Here is a 23,168-nt window from a genome sequence, read left to right as displayed (position 1 = left end):
GAATCAGTTGGCCAGACTAATCTTTCCAGCTCCCATTTTGTTGACCTGTGTTTAAAGGGCAGACCAATGATTTTAAACCATTTTTCTTCTGTGGACTGGAGATGAGGCTAGTCTGTATTCTCCAGGGCAGAGTTCAAAGCACATGATTAAGTGTGGAGGGCAAAGGTTAAAAAGAGCTGGTTAAAGACTGGGTATCCTGATCAATGCGACACATTCTATTTGTTCTCCTAGTGGACTGACGGGAAGGAGCAGCCTGTATGCCCATGGTCACACCTGCTTTGCTTCCCTCCGGGAGGTCCTCAGTGGCAGGCCATGGAGAAAGGGGTTTGCTTTCTGAGCTTTGATTCTTCAAGAGTCACTGGAGATGATCCCAGAATGAGGGTGGGGAGGAAAAAGCTTTCTGAATACTCATCCAACCACCGCCTCACTTTTGTACTTGAGGAGAATTTTTTTGCCACCTGTCTCACCTGTGCCACAAGTGCTGAGTTGACTGGGACACAGGTACGAGGTCGGATCATGTGGTGATGTCCTTCCTGATGTAGGTGGACATTGGAAGGGCTTCTGTTTCTAGTTGTGGAGTGGAGTAGAAGCCATAGAAGGAGTGGTTGAGGCTTTGGGAAGTTGAGACTGTGGTGATGACTGGGAGATTCCAAGAGATGGCCCTAGAATCCAGTCTTGCAGGTTGCTGGTTTGTAGGTAGGTGCCTGATGTAGGTAACAAGCTGAAATGAATGCTCTTGATTATTGATCCAGTGGGGTTTGGGTGCCTGCTGTAAGAGAAATGTGCTTTCACAGTTGAGAAGGGCAGTGATTCAGCCTGAAGGAACTGAGTAATCTGGGAAGGGGGAATTGAAAACTGTGCATCATTTTTCTTAATTTTTGACCCTCAGGAAAGGTCTTCGGCTTTGCAAGAGATTTCCCTATATTGTTTATGATCTTTAGAGGTAGTTTTTATTGCGTTTGTGTGCCAATAGCTAATTCTAATTAGCTAACAGTCTAATTCCAAGTACTTAGAAAGGAGGCCTCAGTAAATTGTCCCTGTCCTTGTTGTGTCCCATGCTACTTAACTATTGGACAGGACCCAGTGATGTATAGGCGAAACAATTTAGGTTATTGCTTGTTCTGTCTCTAACATGACTGCTATTTCCTAAGTCGTTAAAGTAGAGCACCACCCCCTTTTTGTCTACCCTCAGGGTTATTGGAATACACACCAGGATGGAGTCCAGGACCCCAGAAACGGAGATGTTGGCTTTGGCAGTGTTTGTGTGTTTTTTCACCTGACATTTAACCTGTGTGATCTGATTTTCTCATTTGTGAAATGATGTCAACATGTGAATTTTTAAGGTCTTTTTGAGCTTTAAGAGTTCTGATTCTGTGTCCTCAGCACATCAGGTGGGTTATGTCTTTCAGAATGTGGGTTTCTGTTGCTGTTGTCACAGCAGCATATTCTACCCTATCCTGACTGATACAGTATAAGTGATTACTCTGTACTTCCTAGAGCTTTATATGTACTGTATTAGCTAATTCAATTCTCACAACAGCTCTTTGTGGTAGGAATTATCACGGATATACACTGCATCTATACATTTCCACTGAAATTCCAAGAGCACAGGGGTCATGTACTCACTTTCTCATCCATGTGCCGCAGTGCCTCACAGGGTACTAATGGGGAATAAGCAACTGGTACATATTTCATGATGGCCTTTATGAATTATTTTAAAAAAATATAATACACCACTTCCCTGCCCAAGTGGCTCAGTTGATTGGAGCGTTACCCCGTACACCAAAAGGTTGTGGGTTTGATTCCTGATCAGGGCACAAGACTTGGTAGGAGGTTCAGTCACGGATTGGGGTGCATACAGGAAGCAACTGATTAATGTTTCTCTTTCTCTCTTTTTCCCCTCCCCTCTCCCTAAAAATCAATAAACATATCCTTGGGTGAGGCATATATAAAGTTTAACATAGAGTAGTTTTTTAGTATATTCATAAAGTTATATAACCATCAGTACAATAAAGTTTAGAACATCATCACCCCAAAAAAGAAACCCTATACACTTTAGTAGTAACTCCTTATCTCCTCCCTATCCAGGCCCTGGCAACCACTAATTTATTTTCTGTCTCTATATATTTGCCTATTCTGAACATTTACTATCAATGGAATCATGCAATAACTGGTTTGTTTCACTTAGCACATTTTCATCTATGTTCTAACATGTATCATTATTTCATTCTTCCAAGGGGTTCTCTTCTCACATTGGTAATGATTTTGTTTCTCTGGTGTTCTCCCTGTAATTTTGGTTAAAAGGGTGACCTGGAATTAGGTGTGGGTACTTCTGGAGTATTGTGCTTTTCTCCGTGGTAATACACCCAAGACTCACTGTATCAGGGAGATTTAGGAAAAGACAAGGTGGAATAAACCTCACTTTAAATAAAATCACATTTATCAAGCATCAGTACTATAGATTGTGTGTAGCTTATGGGTCTTTGCTGTAAAAAGAAATTGTTTTTCTTTTTCTTTTTTTTTTTTCTCTGTGAAGGTACTTTATGTTGATTAAGTTCTTTCTGTTAAATATCCTTTGCTTGCACTGGACTTTTCTTTGTGTTGATTTCTTGCTTCATTTTTTTTCTTCATTTCCCATGCTGTTCAGTTGCTGGATGCCAGAAGAACCAAGGTTTGTCCACTCTTTGCAGCTCGCTTGTTTCACTCTGCACAGCCTCACCTCCCCATGTGTTTGAGTGTCTGTCTCCGTCTGCCTTTGTTCCCTTTGCTTGCAGATGCAGTAATCCTGTTCACTAAACCTGTTCACAGCTTTACTTGTAAAAATAAAGTCCTTGTTTGTGTCTACTTGTAGTGGATGCTATTATTTTCATTTTTAAGTGGACATGCATTTATCATGGAAAATAATGGATAGTAGAATAAAGAACCCCTTAGGAAACAAGGAATACTGAGTCTGGAGCACTGTGGGCATAAAGAAGGTGTGTTGTGAGTTTCCCTCTAACCCTTCCCACTTCCTAAATTAAAACCGTAGACTGCAATTTCCCTCGTGACTGACACTGATCTACTGTTTCTGTGTATGTGTGCATTTCTTTTCTCCTACGACATTGAGAAAGCCTCATTGAATTAACTCCCCCCTCCATGTGCTGTCCCATGCTTCTGAAGTCACCCCGGAGGACTTCACGCTGGCCCCGTGGACCTCATGATTAACATTCCATCTACATGGTGCGGGACCAGCACAGAGCCCTTGGCGTGGCCATTGACTTTTCTCCTTCTGTCTCCTCTCCCGCCCCGTCTTTCCATCACAGCACCTGCAGTTGACAATCCAGGCCCTTCAGGATGAGCTGCGAACCCAGAGAGACCTCAACCACCTCCTGCAGCAAGAGAGCGGCAACCGCGGCGCCGAGCACTTCACCATCGAGCTGACGGAGGAGAACTTTCGGCGGCTGCAAGCGGAGCATGACCGGCAGGCTAAGGAGCTGTTCCTGTTGAGGAAGACCTTGGAGGAAATGGAGCTGAGGATCGAAACGCAGAAACAGACCCTCAATGCCCGAGACGAGTCCATTAAAAAGCTGCTGGAGATGTTACAAAGTAAAGGTTTGCCGTCCAAAAGTCTGGAGGAAGACAATGAAAGGACGCGGCGGGTGGCCGAGGCCGAGTCTCAGGTCAGCCACTTGGAGGTGATTTTAGACCAGAAAGAGAAGGAAAACATACATCTGAGAGAGGTAAGAACATCCCCTTTATTGTCCCAAAGTCATATTTTACGAGTTAAGGTTTGTTATCAAGTTGTTTTCACAGGTTGGAAGACATCTACGACCTTAAAATTCCCTTGGTCACCTGTTATATAACCTTCCGGTCTGCTTATCACCTTCAAGCTGGAATTTTGCATTAGTTTGTTTTCCCTGCTCACCACACATATGTTCGATTATTATTTAATACGAATTCAGGGTCCAGGCGTGTGTAGCATGTGTCAGCTCTAAGGTGGTTTACGGCTGCTTTCCCACAGATGGTCGTTGTTTCGGGGCCTTTGTACAGTACTGTTTAATTTTAGATGTTTACCAAAAATCATCGCTCTAGAGGAGGAAAATGAATAGGTGATTAGCAAAACAATAAACCTTAACTATTTTTTTATAGCTGAACTGAGGGCAGACTTTTCAGAAAGCATATGGATAGTTCTGGAAAGCATGGTAAAACGTGCGGAGCACTTTTGAACGTTTAGATTGAAGATAATCTTTGTTGTTTGCCCTTGCATTCATCCAGGACTGAGTGCTCCATGTTTTCTATGTGTGTTGCACTTAGTGGGTTAAATCCTTCAAAGTCTTTCAGAGGCAGCCTCTCCGGCCGGCCACCACCACTGAATGTTGGGATGCTCATGTATCTGAGAATATGTGGCTGGGTGGAGCTTAGATAGAAGGCGGGTGACAGCTAAGGCTTGACATTTTTACAGCAGTTCTTTGCCACTATGATGGGTTTCTATTGCGAAAGGACCATGTAAGCAACTTGCTGTGGGAGACACAGACCTCACAGAAAATAGTAGCCAGTAAAATGGGATGAAGTAAATTTTCAAATTATGCTACAGCAACAAATAAAAATTCCAAAAGATAACTTGCTTCTAGGCCAAACTAGATTTCCTGGCATTCTATACCTGCTCAGATGGGCAGCCCTTCCCATGAGTCACTCGTTTCATTGTTCAGAAAAAATGGCTTTGATGTTGGGACTTACTAATACAGAAGCTCCCAGGGGTTTTCTCTGATATAGAGTGTATTTGCTTAGACCATTTGAACAGAATTTTGTGTTCTCAGACTTAATGTCCTCAGTGTTCATTCTCTCTTGTTTTGTTTTTATGAGACCTTAGCAATATGCTTAGGAAACCACATGGAGATGGGTTCACATGGAGATGCTTAAAAAGGTATTTTGTTGGACCTGGTCTTCCTGTTCATATTCCAAGAAGGTTGGTTGTGGTGAGCAGACCTCTAAGATGGCCCCAATGATCCCGAATACCCTTGTGTAATACCCTCTCCTTGAGTATAAGTTGAACCCAGTGACTTGTTTCTGAACAGTGGAGAATGCCAAAGGTAATGGGATGCCAGTGACACTTCCATGATTAAGTTACATAACACTGTTACTTCCATCTTGCGAACAGACTCTATTGCCTTCTATCATGTGGGGGATGTCCTTGTGGTAAGGAACCAGGGGCAGCCTTCAGCCAATACCCAGTGAGGAACTGAGACTCTCACTACAAAGTCACAAAGAACTGAAAACTGCCAACAACCACTTAGTGAGCTTGGAAGTGGATCCTTCCCCAGTTGAGCCTTTTGATGAGATGGGAGGCTGTGGGCTGACACCTGGACTAGAGCTTTGTGAGAAACTGTGAAGCAGAGTACCCAGCTAAGCTGTGCCTGGTTTCCTGATCCACAGAAACTGTGAGATAATAAATGTGTGTTGTTTTAAGCTGCTGAATTTTGGGGGTAATAGTTATATAGCAATAGGTAGCTGATACAGTGGATTAGAAGCTAGTCTCTTCCTGCCTTACTCCATAGACTTTCCATATAGTTTACAAAAGAGAAGCAAGAATCATTGGCATGTTATCACTTGCATGTAGAGTGACTGTGGATTTTGAATTTTGGTTGTGTCATCTCACAATTCTGGTTGGTAGATTGCTGTACTTGAAAAACACAGATGCTTTGCTTTCGGTGCCAAGGGGTCATTTTGCATGTACAGCAAACCTGTGGTGCCAGAGAAACCCCCATCTACAGCATTGACCTTCACTCTATTTGGAATCTTGGGGTCAGGAAAAGAGTCACTCTTATTCTGTTATCAGATTCTGCTCATTGGTGGCACTTAATAGATGGTCCCTTGATTCTCTTGTGTGGATGCCTCCATTTAAATAAATCTAAACTAAACTTAGTTTGTGTTTTATGAGGTTAGTTGGTCCTCACAATGGTCATATATGGATAGAGATCATATTTAGAGCCTTAAACACCAATCTGAGAGTTCACATAAAATGTAGCCCAACACATCCAACTAGTTTCCTTGAGTATCAGACCAGGCAGTGGGTAGTCCTTATTTTGACTCATAAAAAAGGGAGAATGTGGAAAAAATATCTCTCTATAAAAATTTTATTTTAGAGGCAGCTGATCAAATGATTCTCTCTCATCATTGATGTTTCTTTCTCTCACTCTCCCTTTCTCTCTAAAATCAATAAAAAAATTAAATTTTTAAAAATTTTAAACTTCAACTCAACAAACAAAACTTGGAGACCTGAAAAGACCCTTTCCCAGAGAGGACTTGTACTGTCTTGTGAGAGCCATATGTTTTATTTTCTGGAATTTTGTGAGCCTGCTTTTAAACCATTGATAACTGAAATTGGTCATAGTGGGAGTATTTACACCATGGAAATCGGTAAAATGCTACCTGCACTCCCTGCACCTGCCCCATTCCTGCAAGCCCATTTACCAACACATCTCTAAATAAATGCCGTTAAATGTTTGTCCATGATACAGCAAGAAGAAGCAAGTTAAATAGTGTCAGAATTTTGAATGCATTAACCACATCATTCATCAAAAGTTTTCAAAACTGTCTAGATTGATGCTCATGTGTCAGGCATTATAAAGAATGATTTATGTGATTCACATCTAATTCTCACAGCCACCTCATTCATTCATTCATTCGTCCATCCATCCATCCATCCATCCAATGAATACGTATTTGAGGATGTGTTTTGGGATAGAGCAGTGATAAATGATAACGTTTGACTACATGGTGCTTGTATTCTATTGGGGTCAACTAGTATACAAATACCTATGTAACAGTTAAACAGAGAAGTATCATGAGGAAAAGAAGAGGATGAAGAACTAGTGACTTGAGTGGGGCCAACTTCATACTGGTGGTCAGGGAAGGCCTCTTGGAGGGGGTGTCATTGTGAACTGAGATCTGAGTGACAAAAAAGAACTTGCTGTGGGAGACACAGACCTCACAAAAAATAGTAGGTAGTAAAATGGCATGAAGTAAATAAGGCTCTCAGCAGACAGTTGCTTTCATATTGGAAGACCCACACCTAAGAGCTAGCTGCTATTGTTTTGACCATTTTTACCTGGGGAAACTGAGTGACAAGTGATGTTAAGAAGCTTGCCCATAACTAACAAGTGGTTATGCTGGTATTCGAATCAGGCTGACTTCAGAGTCTTAGCTACTGGACCATTTCATTATATCTATTTCCTACAAAAATCTTTCTCTAAGAGAAAACAGACTGCAGGGCCAAATAAACGTGGGAAAATGCTGGATTTATAGAGTTTACTGCAAATATGCATCAGTCATTTCCAAGGAGGGGACTAGGGAAGGCAGAACTTCTCACACTTATCTTGTTTGACTTGCTTTTCTCTGTTGCACTGGTGTTCTTTGTGAAACACCTTGGAAAAGTGCTATGCTAGAAAATAAAAATTGTGCTCTTAATTTGTGACCTGCAAAATATGTAATAATATACAAAGAGTTGTCTCCCATGGCCAAATAACAGTAATTTTCTCCATTAGTTGTTCCAGAAGGTAGTTTATTATAAGCTGTTTCTATATCTCTACTGAGTTTTAGAGTGTTCTTCTGTTAGGGAGTTTCTTTATTTTTGGTTGAAAAATGTGGCTGACTGCTTTTGATATTAAACCAGTAAGAGTAACCCAGCTGAATAAAGAAGTTGCCTGACCTCAGTTACTATTTAAATGAATCTAAAATAGGATTTAAAATATACTTGCAGTTTTAAGTTCAGTGTGTTCCTGATTTCTTTTTCACTTTGCACGGTTCGATTCTGTTGGGGCTAGATGGCGTAATGCTCGGGAATAGAGATGTAGTGGTTTTATGATTCATTTTTAGGCAAAGGTGTTGGACCTCGTATAAACCCCATCTCCTGGAGTACTGGCGTTGTGCAGCCTATTGTTTCAGGAGATTTCGAGTTGGCAGGAGTTGCATACAGGCGAGTCAGATTGCTTTAGTGTCTCGTGTTTCGGTGGTCTGGAAAAGGCTGAGGGTGAAACCACTTCTGTGCCTGGCAGGAAACAACAGCAGAAAGATTATGATCTCAACTTATTTGGAAGACCAAGATGATTGCCCAAGAACTACAACGGATGTGCTAATGTGAGCTGAAGTGTTGGCTGAAATGCAGCATTACTCACTCGTGTTGTCTGATGCTTTTGCATCCAGGTTGATTTGATCAGACATTGTTTGATGTAGTAATAGTTTACCTTGTTCTCTAGCTTTTTCTGCAGAGAACATATTGTTCCATGTAAAGGTTTTAGTAATCAAGGACCCAAAATACTACTGATCTCATTAAAGAAAAAGTGGGTTTATGTACCAGGATCCTCCTATCTCCACTCGCCTGAATGTATTCTTGGCTGGTCCTCGGAGGAGAGTCAGGAGTCTTTGGATGCATTGTCCTGTAAGACGTTTGAAAGGGAGGGATATATGCTCTGCTGCCATGTTCATCCCTTCCTATGTTCATCCCTTCCAGCAAGGGCAGAAGAGCTGTCAAGTCATCAGTGGTCACAATTGCTATTAACCCAGCCCAGGTAAACCCCCGATGAGACCGGGTGTGGGCTTCCCTCCATGCTGTGTGGGAGGGGAGGAGAGGGGAAGCAGGGAGGAGGAGGACAAAGGAATATGAATTTGTGATTTTCTACTTTATTTACCCAGATTGTCCCCAGGCCAGTGGGAGATCCACGAAGGAAAGTTTGTGACCTAGAAGTTCTTGAGCGCATTAACCTCTTACGGATAGCTCAAACCTCCCCCATTTAATCTTTGCCCAAATTTCTAAACTCCACCCTAGTCTCTCCTCTCTCAAAACCACATGGCTTCTTTCTCTTTAATACACTTGCCTCCAGTTTTGCTGGATGAGCCATGATTTTGCCGATGCAGGCATTTCTAATTCTGACTACAGACTCCATATATTCTATTTCTACTAACAAAGCTTATCAGAAAAATCATCCCCAAACACAAGTGACTGCATAAACATATCATTTCACATACGTTCTTTTCCAAGAGTTGTCTCCTATAAATATATTATAGAACTTAACAATTTCTCCCTATTTTAATTAAGTGTCTTACCTGATCGGCATATTCCATCAATATTCCTGGACCTCAAATATTGAGCCTGCAGGTACTCAATAACTATTTGAAAGTGAAAAAATAGTTAAAAAATACCTTGAGAATTGCTCTGTGGTGTATTTTGCCAGTATTGGAAAAGTTCATAATGGTTATTTAAGAGTCATGCTCTTTTATGTTTTCTCTCTCATTTCTCTGTGTTTGGAGTGGAGCAGTAAGTTGGCGGGTAACATTAATTGGAAGTTTTCTTTCATTTTTTTCCAAGGTGTGTTGGACAGCACTGGGCACATGTTGAACGTCCATGTGTAGGATGCTGTGGGAGCACCCTTGGGAGGTTGACGGTCTTGGTCTTGTTGGGGGACTCAGGTGGGCAATAGAGAAACAGCTCACACTTAGTGCAGCTTATTCTATGCCAGGGTGCTGTACTAAGTACATATTGCCATTGTCATTCTCACATGCAAATCAGGAAACTGAGGCACAAAGAGGTAAGTAATTGTTCCCAGTTATACACAGCAAGTGCTGGAACCAAGACCAGAACCTGGAAAGTCTGTCTCCATAGAATACACTCGACACACTGCACGCTACCGCTTCTCAGGGTGGTGCGCCCAGTGGACCTTGAGTGGCACTTCAGAGCTCTCCAGCTTAGAGTAGGAGAGCTGAAGACAGCTGGACCTCAAAGGCAGGAAGGATTTCAATGCACATGGGTGATGGGGAAGTGTGATTGGAAAAGCGATGGCTGAGCCATGCATGTGTGGGGGCAAAGGGGGTGTGATGGGTTTGGGGCACAGTGAGTTTGGAGCAGCTGAAATCCCACCTGTCAGGAGGAAAAGGAGATAAAGGTGAGCAGGTAGTTTGAGGTCAGGTCACTGAGGGCTCTGGCCCTGGGGCATGGGGGGTTGGCCTTTATTAGGTAGGCCTGGCAGCCTGGGAAGGAATGTTCCCTGGACAATGGCATGAAACGAAAAGAGTGTTAGTGCTAATTGCTAGTGGATTGGCTAGGAAGGGACTAAACTGCAGTGATGGCGAACCTATGACATGCATGTCAGAGGTGAGACGCGAACTCATTTTTTTGGGTTGATTTTTCTTTGTTAAATGACATTTAAATATATAAAATAAATATCAAAAATCGACGACTGAAAAAGAACATTTTGTGAAAACGAGTATACACGTTTCTGCCGGGGAAGGGGTTAAGTTAGGGTTTTTCAAAATGCTGACACGCTGAGCTCAAAAGGTTCGCCATCACTGGACTAAAGGCATGGAGAGAGTTTAGAAGGATACTGTGGTTGTTCAGGTGACCAAGAGTCTGAATCTGGGTGGTGGCCACAGAAGTTGAGGGGAAAGGTCAAGTCCAGGACCTTGACAGCTCAGGACCGGAGTGCTGGGAGCTGTAAGGAGCAGACTGTTGTGGGTCCAGATGTTGGCTGATGGCAGGGCAGTGGGCAGGTGAGTCACCAGCAGGAGGTGCTGGGATTGAGGAGTGTCTTTGGATGTGCTGAGCTGGATGAAATACTGTTGGAGCTGTCCAGCCAGGCCGAGAGTATGGCTGAGGAAATGATTATAAAGTTCTGCACAAGTGCATGCGGTGTTTCTGGTGTTTCTGACTATAGATCACTTGTTTGTTGTTTACACACACACCACCAATTTGTGACCACCAAGCCCCCAGCTTGTGTGGCCCTTCTAAAGTCCGCCTTGTCACTTACGAGTATTCCTTTTGTTATTTAGGAGGAGACTGAGGAATGGCATATGAGAGTCTCCTGCATGCCTCTTTCTGAGTAACATTTAATTTTGAATATGCTATGTCTTTTGAGATTACATGGAATTTTCATTGACCGATGCCGACGTGGTACAGATTCCCTTTGTTCTCACCGAGTTCCACTTTCTCCAAGCGCTCTGTGTAGGGTGGATGCCAATGAAGCATCTCAACAGAAAAGTGCTCTGTGGACCCCGATGAACCACAGGTCCAAAAGCAGGATTTCACAGCCTTTCCTCTCTCATTCCTGAAGACATAAGGAATGCTTTCATTTGTGTTTAGCATCATTTGCCGAATCTTTAAATTTTAATACATCCTTTAAAGTTTGAACACTATGCTAATTTGAGATGGTTTGGGTTTTACGCTTTATTGACTTTAATGAGTGCAGTCGGTTGCCTTTTACAGCTCACAGAGGCTGGTGGAGTCCCAGGGAGCCACTAGGCACAAGGCCTTTTGGAACCTGCTGAGAAAGAGAAAGCGGAGGGCAGAGGCAGGTGGGGACACTGGCGGGGATTATGCTGAGAGAGACTGATTACTGTCCTCATTGCCCTGTCCCGCTGCTCTGCCTGGAGGGTGCAACTTCTCTTTGAAAAATATTCTTTTGTTAACCTGACCTAATTTATTACCATCATCTTTGGTCAAAAGTGCACCACAAATGAAACCTCAGCGGAGAAAAGTCCCGCAACAGCAGTACTGTGGGTTCTTCCGTGTTTCACAAGCTGCAGCCACGGCCACTGAGATGGGCTCAGTTATGTCAGAACGTGGTGGGAACATTAATTAATACTTGATGTATGCAGGGGGCTTTATATGTTACAGGACACATTCCATTTTCGTGATTTCCTCTGACGCTGCCTCTAACCTGTAAAGGGAATTAAGCAGTGATGACATGTAACATGATCAGTTTCCTGGGAGTGCCATAAATCTTCCAGTTCTCCGTGGTGGGAGGTGGTTTCCTGCCTTTCAGATGAGGAGGCTGAGGCCCAGAAGGGTGATGTGTCTGATCCAGGTTCTCAGAGTGGGTAGTCTGAGCTCAAATTTGGGTCTGCTGGTTCCAGGCACCTGTTCCTAACCGCTCCTTGATATTGCCAGGGGTTTCTATATTTTATTTTTAGCAGGAGAAAAAGAAACACATTTAATAGACATAGTAGTATATATATGGGAATTTCCCACAACCGAGAAAGTCAGAGATCCTACATGTAGGTGAGGTTCAGAGGTATGCAAGGCACTCGGCTAGGGATGAGGTAAGGTGCCTCTGTCCCTCAGAGGGTCATTGCAGGAGGATAAGAGCAGATGTTTAATAAATAGAAGTTTGCCCTGTCATTTTGGAGAGTCAAAAAGAGGTACCTGATAATCTCCCATTATAGGCAAGGCCTATTAATTCAGGTTCTTCTGGGTAGTCAAGGAATGAGCAAGTTTCTCTTGAGTCTAAACCTAAAATTGCCTTTAGCTCAAGATAATCTGCAGATACTTGATATGGAGTAGACCAGAGACCAGAGTTAGGGTCTTCTGACTTATTGCTAAGGGGTTATTTTCTCTCTAAGTACCAAAAGGCTCCATTTTTTCCTTTTTCTTTTTTTCTTGTCACATCTCAGGGCCTGTAACTGGCAGTGAATATGTTTTTATTGATTTCTGAGAGGAAGGGAGAGGGAGAGATAGAAACATCAATGATGAGAGAGACTCACTGATCGGCTGCATGCCCTCCCAGTAGGGATTGAGCCCGAAACCCCGGCATGTGCCCTGACCAGGAATCGAATCATGACTTCCTGGTTCATAGGTCAACGCTCAACCACTGAGCCATGCCAGTTGGGCCTTTTAGTCTAGTTTTTGATGTGTATTTTCAGTTTCTTTTTGTGTTGTGAGACATTAAAATTGTATTTAAAACCTACTGACAGGAGCCTCATTTCATTTCTCTCCCAATTGGCTAAAATTTGCTAAAGCAAACTCTACTTTTCCATCCACCATGGCTTGGATGTGAAAGGAGAATTTTATTTGTTTTTAGTTTGGGATATAGGATAAAGGATATCTTCATTGTTTTGAGTAGTATTAAATAGGGCAATGTGAATGGCTGCTGGGTGATTCCTTGGTATGGCTTATGGTTACAGCAGTTGGATATAAAGTTGTTGGATATAAAGCAGTTGGATATATGAACTCTTTTAAAAAATATATATTTCTTTATTGATTTCAGAGAGGAAGGAAAAGGAAGAGAGAAAAAGAAACATCAATGATGAGAGAATCATTGATCGGCTGCCTTCTGCACACCCGCTACTGGGGGATCGAGCCCGCAACCCAGGCATGTGCCCTTGGCTGGAATTGAACCTGGGGCCCTTCAGTCCCCAAGCCAACGCTCTATCTACTGAGCCAAACTGGCTAGGGTTGAATGAACCCTTCTTATTTAAGGAAAAACATAATTATACTATATGAGTAGTTTGTAGAAAAAGTAAAAAGAAAAATGAGTGATACTTTAGAGTGAAAATTATAGAGATTTACTATTCATTTAGATCAGTGATTTTCAACCTTTTTCCTCTCATGGCACACATAAACTAATAATTACTAAAATTCTGCAGCATACCAAAAAATATATAGATTCATTCACACCAGATGGCTATTGTTGTGTTGTGGTTGTCATTTCTTACTTGATAAATCTAAGGGGAAAGAGGTCAGTGCTCCTGACTAAATAGCCAGGTATTGCATGTTTTAAAAATTCTTGTGGCACACTGGTTGAAAATCACTGCGTTAGATGAAGACTTGGCACAATGAGACCCTCTGGGCCAAATATGGCCCACCATGGTTTTTTAAATTTTATTTATGTATTCATATATTTTTTTTATGGCCTGGGTTTTAAATGGTTACACTTGAAATGGTTTCGTAAGACCCAATATAGTGTCCTCTATTTTGCCTCGTGTCCCTCAAAGACTGACTTCCTTGGCCCTTTAAGACTGAGTGGCAACTCCTGACGTAGATGATAAGTGTTTTTTTTTTTTAATATGTTTTTTTTATTGATTTCAGAGGGAGGGAAAGGGAAAGGGATATAGAGATAGAAACATTGATGAGAGAGAAATATTGATCAGCTGACTCCTGCATCCCCTCAGGGGGGATTGAGCCCACAACCCGGGCATGTGTCCCAGCTGGAAATCGAACCAGTGACCTCTTAGTTTATGGTTTGGTGCTCAACCAGTCAGCCACCCTGGCCGGGCAAGTAAGTGGTTTTTTTGAATCAAGATGTTTGGTTAGAAGCCTGTGTGCAATTATTTATACTTAGAGTATCAAGTCTTGCTACTTCTGTGTGTAGCTTTTGAGTTTTATTTTTTTAAATGAAGAGGCAATATATTTTCTGTCATTTCTACCCATTTTTCTTTAATAATATTAGACCCGTGATTTCATCTCCAGAGCCACAGCACATTGAGTAGTGCCCCTTATCACAGAAGTCTGCAGCACTTTCAGGAGTGGTAGGTTATTGGGGAAAAACCCGCATGGATTAAAAAGGGACTGTATGTGTGAAGCCTTCACTAACCTATAATGTAGCAGAGGAACAGAGATTGCATTAACACTCCAAAAGATTTAGGAATCCTGACAATTAAAACAGACTTCCAACTCCTCCAACTCCTTTTTAAAAAATTTTTAATGCCCATGTTTGTTGGTACTTTCCAGGCCTGCACAATTAGTGTTTAAAAAATTGGTGGCTGCTTTGGAGGAAATGGCCTGAAAAAGGAACTTGTGTACCGTATATACAAGTCTTGTGAAGAAGTCTTTACGGATAGTAATTGTGGGTGTGCCATAGAATCGCTAGGCTTCCCAATGGAAAGCGTTCTAATCAAGTAAAGCCAGGGCCTGACCACTGAGAAAGTCCTCTCACCACCCACCACCTCCTTTTCAGCCCCCTAAGTGGTCAGATCTTGTCTGGTGCCAGGCACCTGGGTTGCCAGCTGTGTGAGTGTTGTTAGTATTGGGGGAAGACCCAGCATGCCACTGGGATTTTGCTTCCTTGGTTGTGCCCCAGAGTTTCTCAACCTGACACTGCCTACATTTGGGTCAGGATACTTCCGTGTTGTGGGGGCTGTCCTGTGGCTTGTAGGATGTTGAGCAGCATTAGGGGCCTCTACTCACTAAAGCAAGTCGCACCTTTTTCCTTCTCCGGCTTGTGACAACGAAACATGTCTCTAGACATGGCGTAATATTCCCCGGGGGACAATCGCCAGGCTGTGAGCTGCTGGTGTCGAGTGACTGGCACATCTTTCTGTGACTGTGGCAAAGGCAGATTCCAGCCCCACTTGCTGGAAGCTCTGTTTTACTGAGGAAGGCCACCCGGAGCCTGGTACTCCTTGACCCAAAGACTGACTACAGGGCATTGAACGAGGAGACAGATGTGCTGAGGAGAGGGGGGGCTTTGAGCCTAAAAAGAAAACAGAGGTAGGAGCCGGCTGATGAGGCTCAGTGCTTGAGGGTAGACCTATGAAACAGGAGGTCAGGGTTGTATATCGGGGTCAAGGCACATGTCTGGTTGCGGGCTTGATACCCAGTAGGGGGTGTGCAGGAGGCAGCTGATCAATGATTCTCTCTCATCATTGATGTTTCACTCTCCCTCTCCCTCTCCCTTATTCTCTGAAATCAAATATATATAGAAGTGGGGAGAATGTGTGTGTGTGTCTGTATGTGTGTGTACAGGTGAAAGTGAGGGAGAGACAGAGAGATGGAGTGGGATTGATAGAGTTTGAGAGAGAAGCTGCCTTTAACTACCCCTCCCTTACTCCTTCCCTCTTAGAAAATTTAAGGCTAGGAATGAGGAAAGCCCTGGAAAAGTAATCTAAGGACGGGGTAAGGGGGTAGTATTTTGATCTGAGATACCAATTGGGAAGGTTGAGATTTTGCGAAAATAAAAGACTTGATTCTCAGGAGTATTTATGGAGGTCATAATTATGGATCCAAGTAGACACATAAACTTCACTTTTTGACTACTGGACTCTTGCTATTAATTGGCAGTTTTTAAAAAAATATATTTTATTGATTTTTACAGAAAGGAAGGGAGAGGGATAGACAGAAACATCGATGAGAGAGAAACATCAATTAGCTGCCTCCTGCACACTCCCCACGGGGGATGTGCCCGCAACCAAGGTACATGCCCTTGACTGGAATCGAACCTGGGACCCTTGAGTCCGCAGGCCGACGCTCTATCCGCTGAGCTAAACCAGTTAGGGCTTAATCGGCAGTTTTATTTTACAATAAATGTTGTCCCTGCTTTTCCAAAATGGCCTTTGAGTCTCCCTTTCTGTTTTTCAAATAAACATTTCTCTACATGGACTGCTACACTATGCTCCACCTCCAACCTTCAGAATAATTTTGGAGTGTGGTGGTTTTATCATGTGGAAATGTAGTACAGATGTTCAGAATTACCTTTGCTTTCTCCCCTTTAAAACATCATGACCACACATGCTTTGCTTTAAGTACTATTAACTATTTTTATTATTACTATTAAAAAATCTTGCCTCAGGCAGAGTCCCACTAAATCTCAAGTAAAGGCAAATATTTGTGTGTATAAATAGCAGCAAGTATTTATGCATATCACACTGAAAAATCTGAACTCACATTTGGCTTTTTATGCAACCGAAACCTTTGTTTTTTGACCCACTTAACCAAGTCCTCTAGTTTTAGCCTCTTTTCCTGACTCTTAAGTTTAGGCTATATGATTCTGTTCACTCTTCTTTCCCTTACCCCAAATGTTCTCTAGACTCGAGTTTTTCTCTTTATCCTGCATATATTTTCCAACTCAGCCTGATCACCTACTGAAATTTGATGGCAGGATTTGAACTGCCAGCAAGAATTGGTGCATGTTTTTAAAAGGTATTAATAGAGGAAAGTGCTCTTCTCTCAGAGAGTCCACAGATGTGTGGCCGAGTTTGCATTCTTCTAGTGCCACACACTGAGGCCCGTGGTCCTATATCCAGGAAATGTCTTATCAACACTCAGCATACCCCCCACTCAGAACCCTATTGATGGAGATTAGCTACCACTGTAATCTTCATTTCTGAGGGGTTTATTAGTGCTACTGTCTTCTTATATTTCTTGGCCAGACTGAAACATTTTTCTAAATAGTTGCTAACTCCCTCCGCCCCCCGCCCCACCCTCTTTCAACTTAATCAGTTGATCCTGGAATCAAGAGCTCCCTAGCCAACGATGCGCATGTTTCCGTGTGCTGGAAACAATCCTGGCTCAGGCCAACAAGCTTCTTTAAAGCATTGCCTTTTCCATCCACATCCAAACAGGAATGCATTGCAAGGTGGTTTTCTTTTAAAGGGCAGGGGAGGTCTTTGTCATCCTGGCAGAGTTCGGCTAAGAAGGAAGAGGCAAAACTTGATTGCACCTTAGCCAGTAGAAATAACACTTCATGTAGATATTCCACTGGACCTTCATGATAGCCAGTGGTGTTCCTGCCAAAGGTCTCTGTTGTCCTGCCTTTATGATGCATGTCAGGTTTTAGAGTATTTTAAGGGCTCAATTTTTGCTTTAAAAGGCAGACTAACATGCTGTGTGATATTGGATCCTTGTTCCACACTGGAAACTTGATACACCTTACAGACCTGCCAGGTGCTAACCTCGGTAGGTATCCTTAGGTTGCCGTGTGAGCAAATGTTACAGGTAGAGGGGTTGTGGGAGTTTAGTGGGGACTTGAGGGTGCTTATGCTGCATGGGGACTTCTGACACGTGATGGCACAGGATTCTCCGGAGGACATGCAATCTTTTGGAAGAACTCATTATCTTTCTCCCCCTTCTCTGGCTGGGGTTATCTTTGCGTGCTTTGCTCTGCTGCTTTGCAGACACAAATGTGCTGCTTGCAGGGAGGACTCACGGAGAATGGTCCAGAATGACCGCATTTCCTGAAATCACAGCAGCCTTCCAAGCAATCTGTGTGGCAAGGACTGTCTGAGGGTTATCACAGGAATAGAGGACGGTTCACGTCTTGGGAGGTCCTGGCAGGGTGCTGTCTTTAGCATAAATCATCATCGTCCTCACCACTGCTGTTGAAATGGCAGGCGCTGGTGTGGGTACAGAACTTAGTGCTGTCCTCAGATACTCCTACGAGCAGCCCTGTGAGGTGTAGGTGCTGACATTGACCCGTTACTAAATCAGAGTGGCTCAGTCACTTGCCTAAGACCACACAGGGCACTTGCCTCAGAAATGAGAACCGTTGTATCATCTACTGATCTGTAGAAAGTCAAAATAACTTCTAGCCACTTTTCCCCCCACACAGTCCCTCTCCTCTTTGAATCTTTTTTTTTTCTTCTATTTAGGTTTCTCATCTGGTTTATATTATACTTTATTTAAAACCTTTTTCTTTCTCCTAATATGTCCTTTTTTCCTTTTTTATTTCAAATCTCAATTATTTTCTTCCCCCTGATGTTTTCATCTGCATTGTTTAAGGGGTTAATTGTTTTTGTTGTTATATTCCAAGAGCAGTTCTGAGGTTTTGCAAGAGACCCAAGAATGCTAGTGAAATTTATAGGAGACTCTGGCCTAATATAATTTTGATCAGCAGTTTTCTTTGCTTCCTACAAAACCTTTTCATTCACCTGCATGAGCTTATTCTTTGTTCTCAAATGAAATGACCTATGCAAAGCACTTTGCACAGGGCCTGGCTCAACAAATATCATTGATGTTTCTTTGAAGAAAGTTGAGGAAGGGATGAACAATAGTTACCTTCACATCAGTTGGTCTCCTTATAGAGCAAGTCCATGTTCCTTTTACAAACCACTGATTTCTCTCTTCAGAATCAAACCTCACCTGGCGGCATTGTATAGGTCACTTGTTGGGGCACAGATATTCGTACTGAGTTATGCAGACTCAAGAGTGACCTTCTCTTCGCCATCCCAGTTTCACTCTAATTTCTTCAGAGTGTTATTGAATGTTTTCATCTCCCTTTGTTATAGATGAAAAAAGTGGGTCACAGGAAGTAGATTACCCTGCTCAAAGCCTTATAGGGAGTCACAGTGACCTCAGGGCCTGTGCTCCTAACCATCAGGCTATATTACCTCCTTTGTGTATGGGAGAGGGCTGAGGTGGGGTCTAGTGCAGCATCTGGGGTCATGAGGGCTTTTCATGGGGCAGTTACAACCTATACTCTGTCTACAACTATCTCCTATGCTGGTCTCCTTAGCTCTGTACCTATCAATTAGTTTTGGAGTCTAGGAGACCATTTGTGAGGTGGAATTGAGTGATGACAGTGGGAACAGACTGGGAAAGGAATAGAAGAGGATGCCTTGGAATAGGAACCACATTGCATGGCAGCTAAGCATGTAAAGGGTGAGGAGGAGGACGCTATCAGAAAGAAGCTGGAGTGTTCAGCTTGGGGGAGGGGGATAGGGCCATTGATAATGCCTATGATAGTTATGGGGGAGGCAGGACTTGTGGAGGGGAAGATGAATTTAACATTTGAAAATACAGGTTTGTATTTCAGGGCAGAAAACTGGGCTGGAGGTGGAGATTTGGGAACTGTTTGTAAAGGTAAGGTTTAGAGCTCCCCAAAGGGAGGAGGCCCAAAACTAGAGCTGGGGTTTATCTGTGTTTAGGACAAAGAACGAGCAAGGGAAGCAGTGAAAAACAACTGACAAAGAAATATCCAGAGAGGAGGGAGACCCCAGAGAGCTGAGTGTTCAAGGGCATGAAAGCTCATTCATTCATTCATTCATTCATTCACTCAGTCATTTTATGGAGAGCCTTCAAACCTAATCTGCATTTGAGGGGGATATTGAGATGACAGAGACCCTGTTTTGAGGGCTCCATTAACATGGGGCCTTTGGGCTGGGAGGAGAAGTCTATTGATAGATAAGATAGGAAAGACAGAAAGATGTGTATAGCCTGGGGGTCTGGTACATTAGCACATATGATGTTTTTTCTTAGACCCTCCTACAAGCCATCCAATTCTAACCAAACCTTAATTTGCTACCCAAATTATATTCAAATGTGTTCTCCCTAAAGCCTGTGCTATAATCAAACAATATGACATTTGAAGATTCTCTTAATGCTGTAATGCATGGTTATTTCAGTGAAAAACATTAAAATTGAACTAGTGTTTTTGGTATTATGAACATTAAAGACTCAAATGAATGGCTGGTTTCTTTACTGAGTTGTAGGAACTGAGTGGATGCTGGGTACGAGCCCTGCAATTTCCCAGCATGATGTTGATGGTGGGCAGCAGTGGCCAATGCTGAATAATAAAAGATGGTTTCATGTGATTCTTATCAACCGGGTAAATGTCTGAGCTGCCAGAACAGGAAATTATAAAATTTGTATCTAAAAATAATCTTATCCTTTGCCTTTTCCATTGTGACCTTCTGGGTGAAGAAACAAAGACCTTCTAGGAACTCGGGCAGTGTGTGAAACCCTTCTTTGTGATCAGCTGATTTGATTTTCTCAGAATACAGGCAAAATATTGGTGAGGAAATGAAACTTTATCATGCTCTAGCCATCGGTCGCATGACATCAAATTTTCTATTGGGCTTTTAGGAGAAGAGCACTACCTTTGACCCCAGTGCAAGTTTGCAAAATTGTAGCAGCTTTAGAAGAAGTTTAAAGGAACTTGGGACCTCCAACAATGGGGTTTCTTTACTGCATCACTGTTCACATTCTGAGCTGGATAAATGTTTGTTCCGGTTGGGGGCCTGCCCTGGGAGTTGTAGAATGTTTAGCAACATCACTGACCTCCACCTACAACATCCAGTAGCTTCACCACCAGTAGTGTGGCAATCAGAAATGTCTCCACACATTGCCAGATGTCCCCAGGGGGCAAAACTGTCCCTATTTGAGAACCACTGGTCAAAAGCTTTACTGCTCAGAGTGTGGGCCAACAACCAGCAGGTCTTCTGTATCTTCGGGGACTTGTTAGAAGTGCAGCACCTCAGGCTCCACCTGGGCCTCCGGAACCAGAATCTGTACTACATCAAGACCTGCAGGAAACCTGTGGGCACATGAAGGTTGGAGAAGTGCTCACCTAAAGCTCTGCCCAGGGCAGTGTGCTGCAGCAGAAGGGCAAGAGCTTGGAAGTCAAACAGGGCTTCCCACTGATAGCTGTGTGACCTCGGCAAGTTGCTCAACCTCTCTGAGACTCAGCCTCCTCCTCTCTAAAATGGGACCAAGAAAACCTTCTGTGATGTGAGATTAAAAAGGGGGAATTCCAGCTGAAGCAGCAAAAAGGACACCTGGCCCCGATTAGACTCTCCAGTGGGCTGGGTTGCTTTCCTCTCGTTGGAAAGCTGTTTTACTTGGCCCCGCTGCACTCACAGTTACTTGTAGTGATGATATAAGAGGTCGAGGAAAAACAATGTGTCTGAGTCAGGGCTCTGCAGTACAGAGGGCCATAAAAAATCTGCTTGTTTACGAATTTTTATTTTTGAATTATCTGCTTTCTTCGAGCTGTGGCTCCTGTGGTCTGGCCTTCCCATTGCTTGGGAAACTGGGATCCTGTTTCTGGAAAACCCATTATCCTGGGCCTTGTGAACTGTTAATGGCCTCATTTAGAGGCCAGATTCTAAAGGTGGGGAGGGTGAAATTGATGGCAGCTAAATGTAAAAGTGTTTAAGGAAGACGTCCACGCTGGTAAACTTTATTCCTGTGCTATGGCAAGTGGATATTGAAATAGGGCAATTATTTGATGATTATTGGTAACATTTTAGAGTATGCAAGATAAGGATACATATTTTTGCCTTGGAATAAACCGATTTTTCCAGGATTCCAAAATTCCCCCCTTTTCTCTTTCTCCCACTATGACATTGCCTTCATATAAAATATATATTTTTAAATTTCTCATTCTGACATATCAAGAATAGCTGTTCTCATGGCTTTGGGCCAGTAATCTAACCTGACATAGACAATTCTCTCTCTCTCTCTTTTTGCAAAATTCATTTAAAAAATAGTGTCTAAAATAGGTCCATGCAATCACACACTCATACAAGCAATATATGAACATGACTTTTGGAGACAATTTTTAGGCAAATCACAGGTAGTTTACCCGAGGTGTTGTGATGTGATGGCTTGAAGATGAAGGGACGTTGTCCAGACCAATGTTCAGGTGTAGGCCGGGCACTGCAAACCTCTGGGGCACCTTGTGTATCGTGGACATCATGGGTTTGTATATATGTTATGACAGTTTGTTAGAATGTGGCAACACAGTCCCTTGTTCTAACAAAATCACTATATAGCAAGTTTTCTGGCAGATGGAGGTAAAGTGTCTTGAGGAAGGGACTTCCTTTTCTAATTTACACAAGGACACCATGTTGGCTAGTTGTAGCCCCACCATCTTTCTTTTCTTTGGGAGCTTCTATGCTAGTGTGCAAAACAGTACTGATCATTATCCTTGAAGTCAGAATGTGGCCGAGAGCCATAGAAAAGCACAATCTGTTTAATTTCCATTTGATGAATATGAAAAAAATCCTGCATAAAAGGGGTGGCTGTGAATATCACTTTCATCTTGAAACTATTGCTGATGGTTGTGTGTATGTTGCCATCTTTCCCAAGCGAAGGAGAATTAATTTAAGAAGTTGAAGAGGTTTATCAACAGTAAGTCCAGCAGGCGCTAGTTAGGGTATACTGGAGGATCCCATTGGCTTAGATTGGTTGAAGATCAGCTGACGTGAAGAAAGGTGGGTAACACAGTGGTTGTGCTGGGGAGATGGGGACAACGATACCCATTTCATACATGAGACTTCATCTCGTGTGCATTCTTCTTTAGGACTTTGCTTCCTGGATTGGAGGGCTCTTCACATAGCAGCATTGGTCACGTGACACACAACTTTGTCATATGTCATACCTTGGGTTGACACATTTTACACATGTTCTTATAATTATTCCACTTTACCTCCATTCCTTTCTAGAGATAGTCTGCAGTTTTCATGGACTTGCACCTGAACAGTCACCGAGGACGGGAATGGCTGTTTCAACTCAGCCTGTTTACATGCAGCAGCCTTGGTGACACAGATGACAGGTGTTCTTCTAGGTGGCAGAGCAGGAGGGACAGAAGGCAGTTACTGACAGGACCAGGCCAGGAAATCTGCTTTATTTTCCCAGTGGTAAACTTTTGGGACTGTTTTTCTTGGATTTGGATGTTCCCAAATTGGTCATTTTCACTGGTTTGCAAAGAAGGATCTCACCTATATATATTTTTCTGTGTGGTGAAGTCATTTTTTTTATGACTGTTCAGTGCTAGGGTTCTCAACTACAAGCCTAAAGTTATAAGATGCGGGGAAACAATTTGTTTTTACTAGGAGAAGTTATAAGATGCGGGGAAACAATTTGTTTTTAATAGGAGTTAAAGTTATGAAATTTTAAAATAATGTGTTAAAATGGAATTATGTGA

The 23,168-nt window shown here is 42.8% G+C and overlaps 1 protein-coding gene across 12 annotated transcripts in view; it reads left to right on the top strand.

Moving 5' to 3' along the window:
* The window catches only part of ERC2 (ELKS/RAB6-interacting/CAST family member 2), an 861,660-nt gene that overhangs the window by 128,018 nt on the left and 710,474 nt on the right, over positions 1 to 23,168 (top strand). For 7 of the 12 annotated variants that reach the window (XM_015571166.1, XM_015571160.1, XM_015571154.1 and 4 more), the window contains exons 2-3: positions 2,648 to 2,671; positions 3,303 to 3,719. In XM_015571166.1, coding sequence (XP_015426652.1) covers positions 2,648 to 2,671; positions 3,303 to 3,719 — 441 coding nt within the window. The remainder of the gene's footprint in view (positions 1 to 2,647; positions 2,672 to 3,302; positions 3,720 to 23,168) is intronic. The other 5 variants (XM_015571179.1, XM_015571181.1, XM_015571167.1 and 2 more) reach the window with 1 other exon arrangement.

Source organism: Myotis davidii, unplaced genomic scaffold (assembly GCF_000327345.1).
Source record: "Myotis davidii unplaced genomic scaffold, ASM32734v1 scaffold111, whole genome shotgun sequence".
In the NCBI taxonomy this organism is placed as follows: Eukaryota; Metazoa; Chordata; class Mammalia; order Chiroptera; family Vespertilionidae; genus Myotis; species Myotis davidii.
This window is presented reverse-complemented; position numbering and strand designations above follow the sequence as displayed.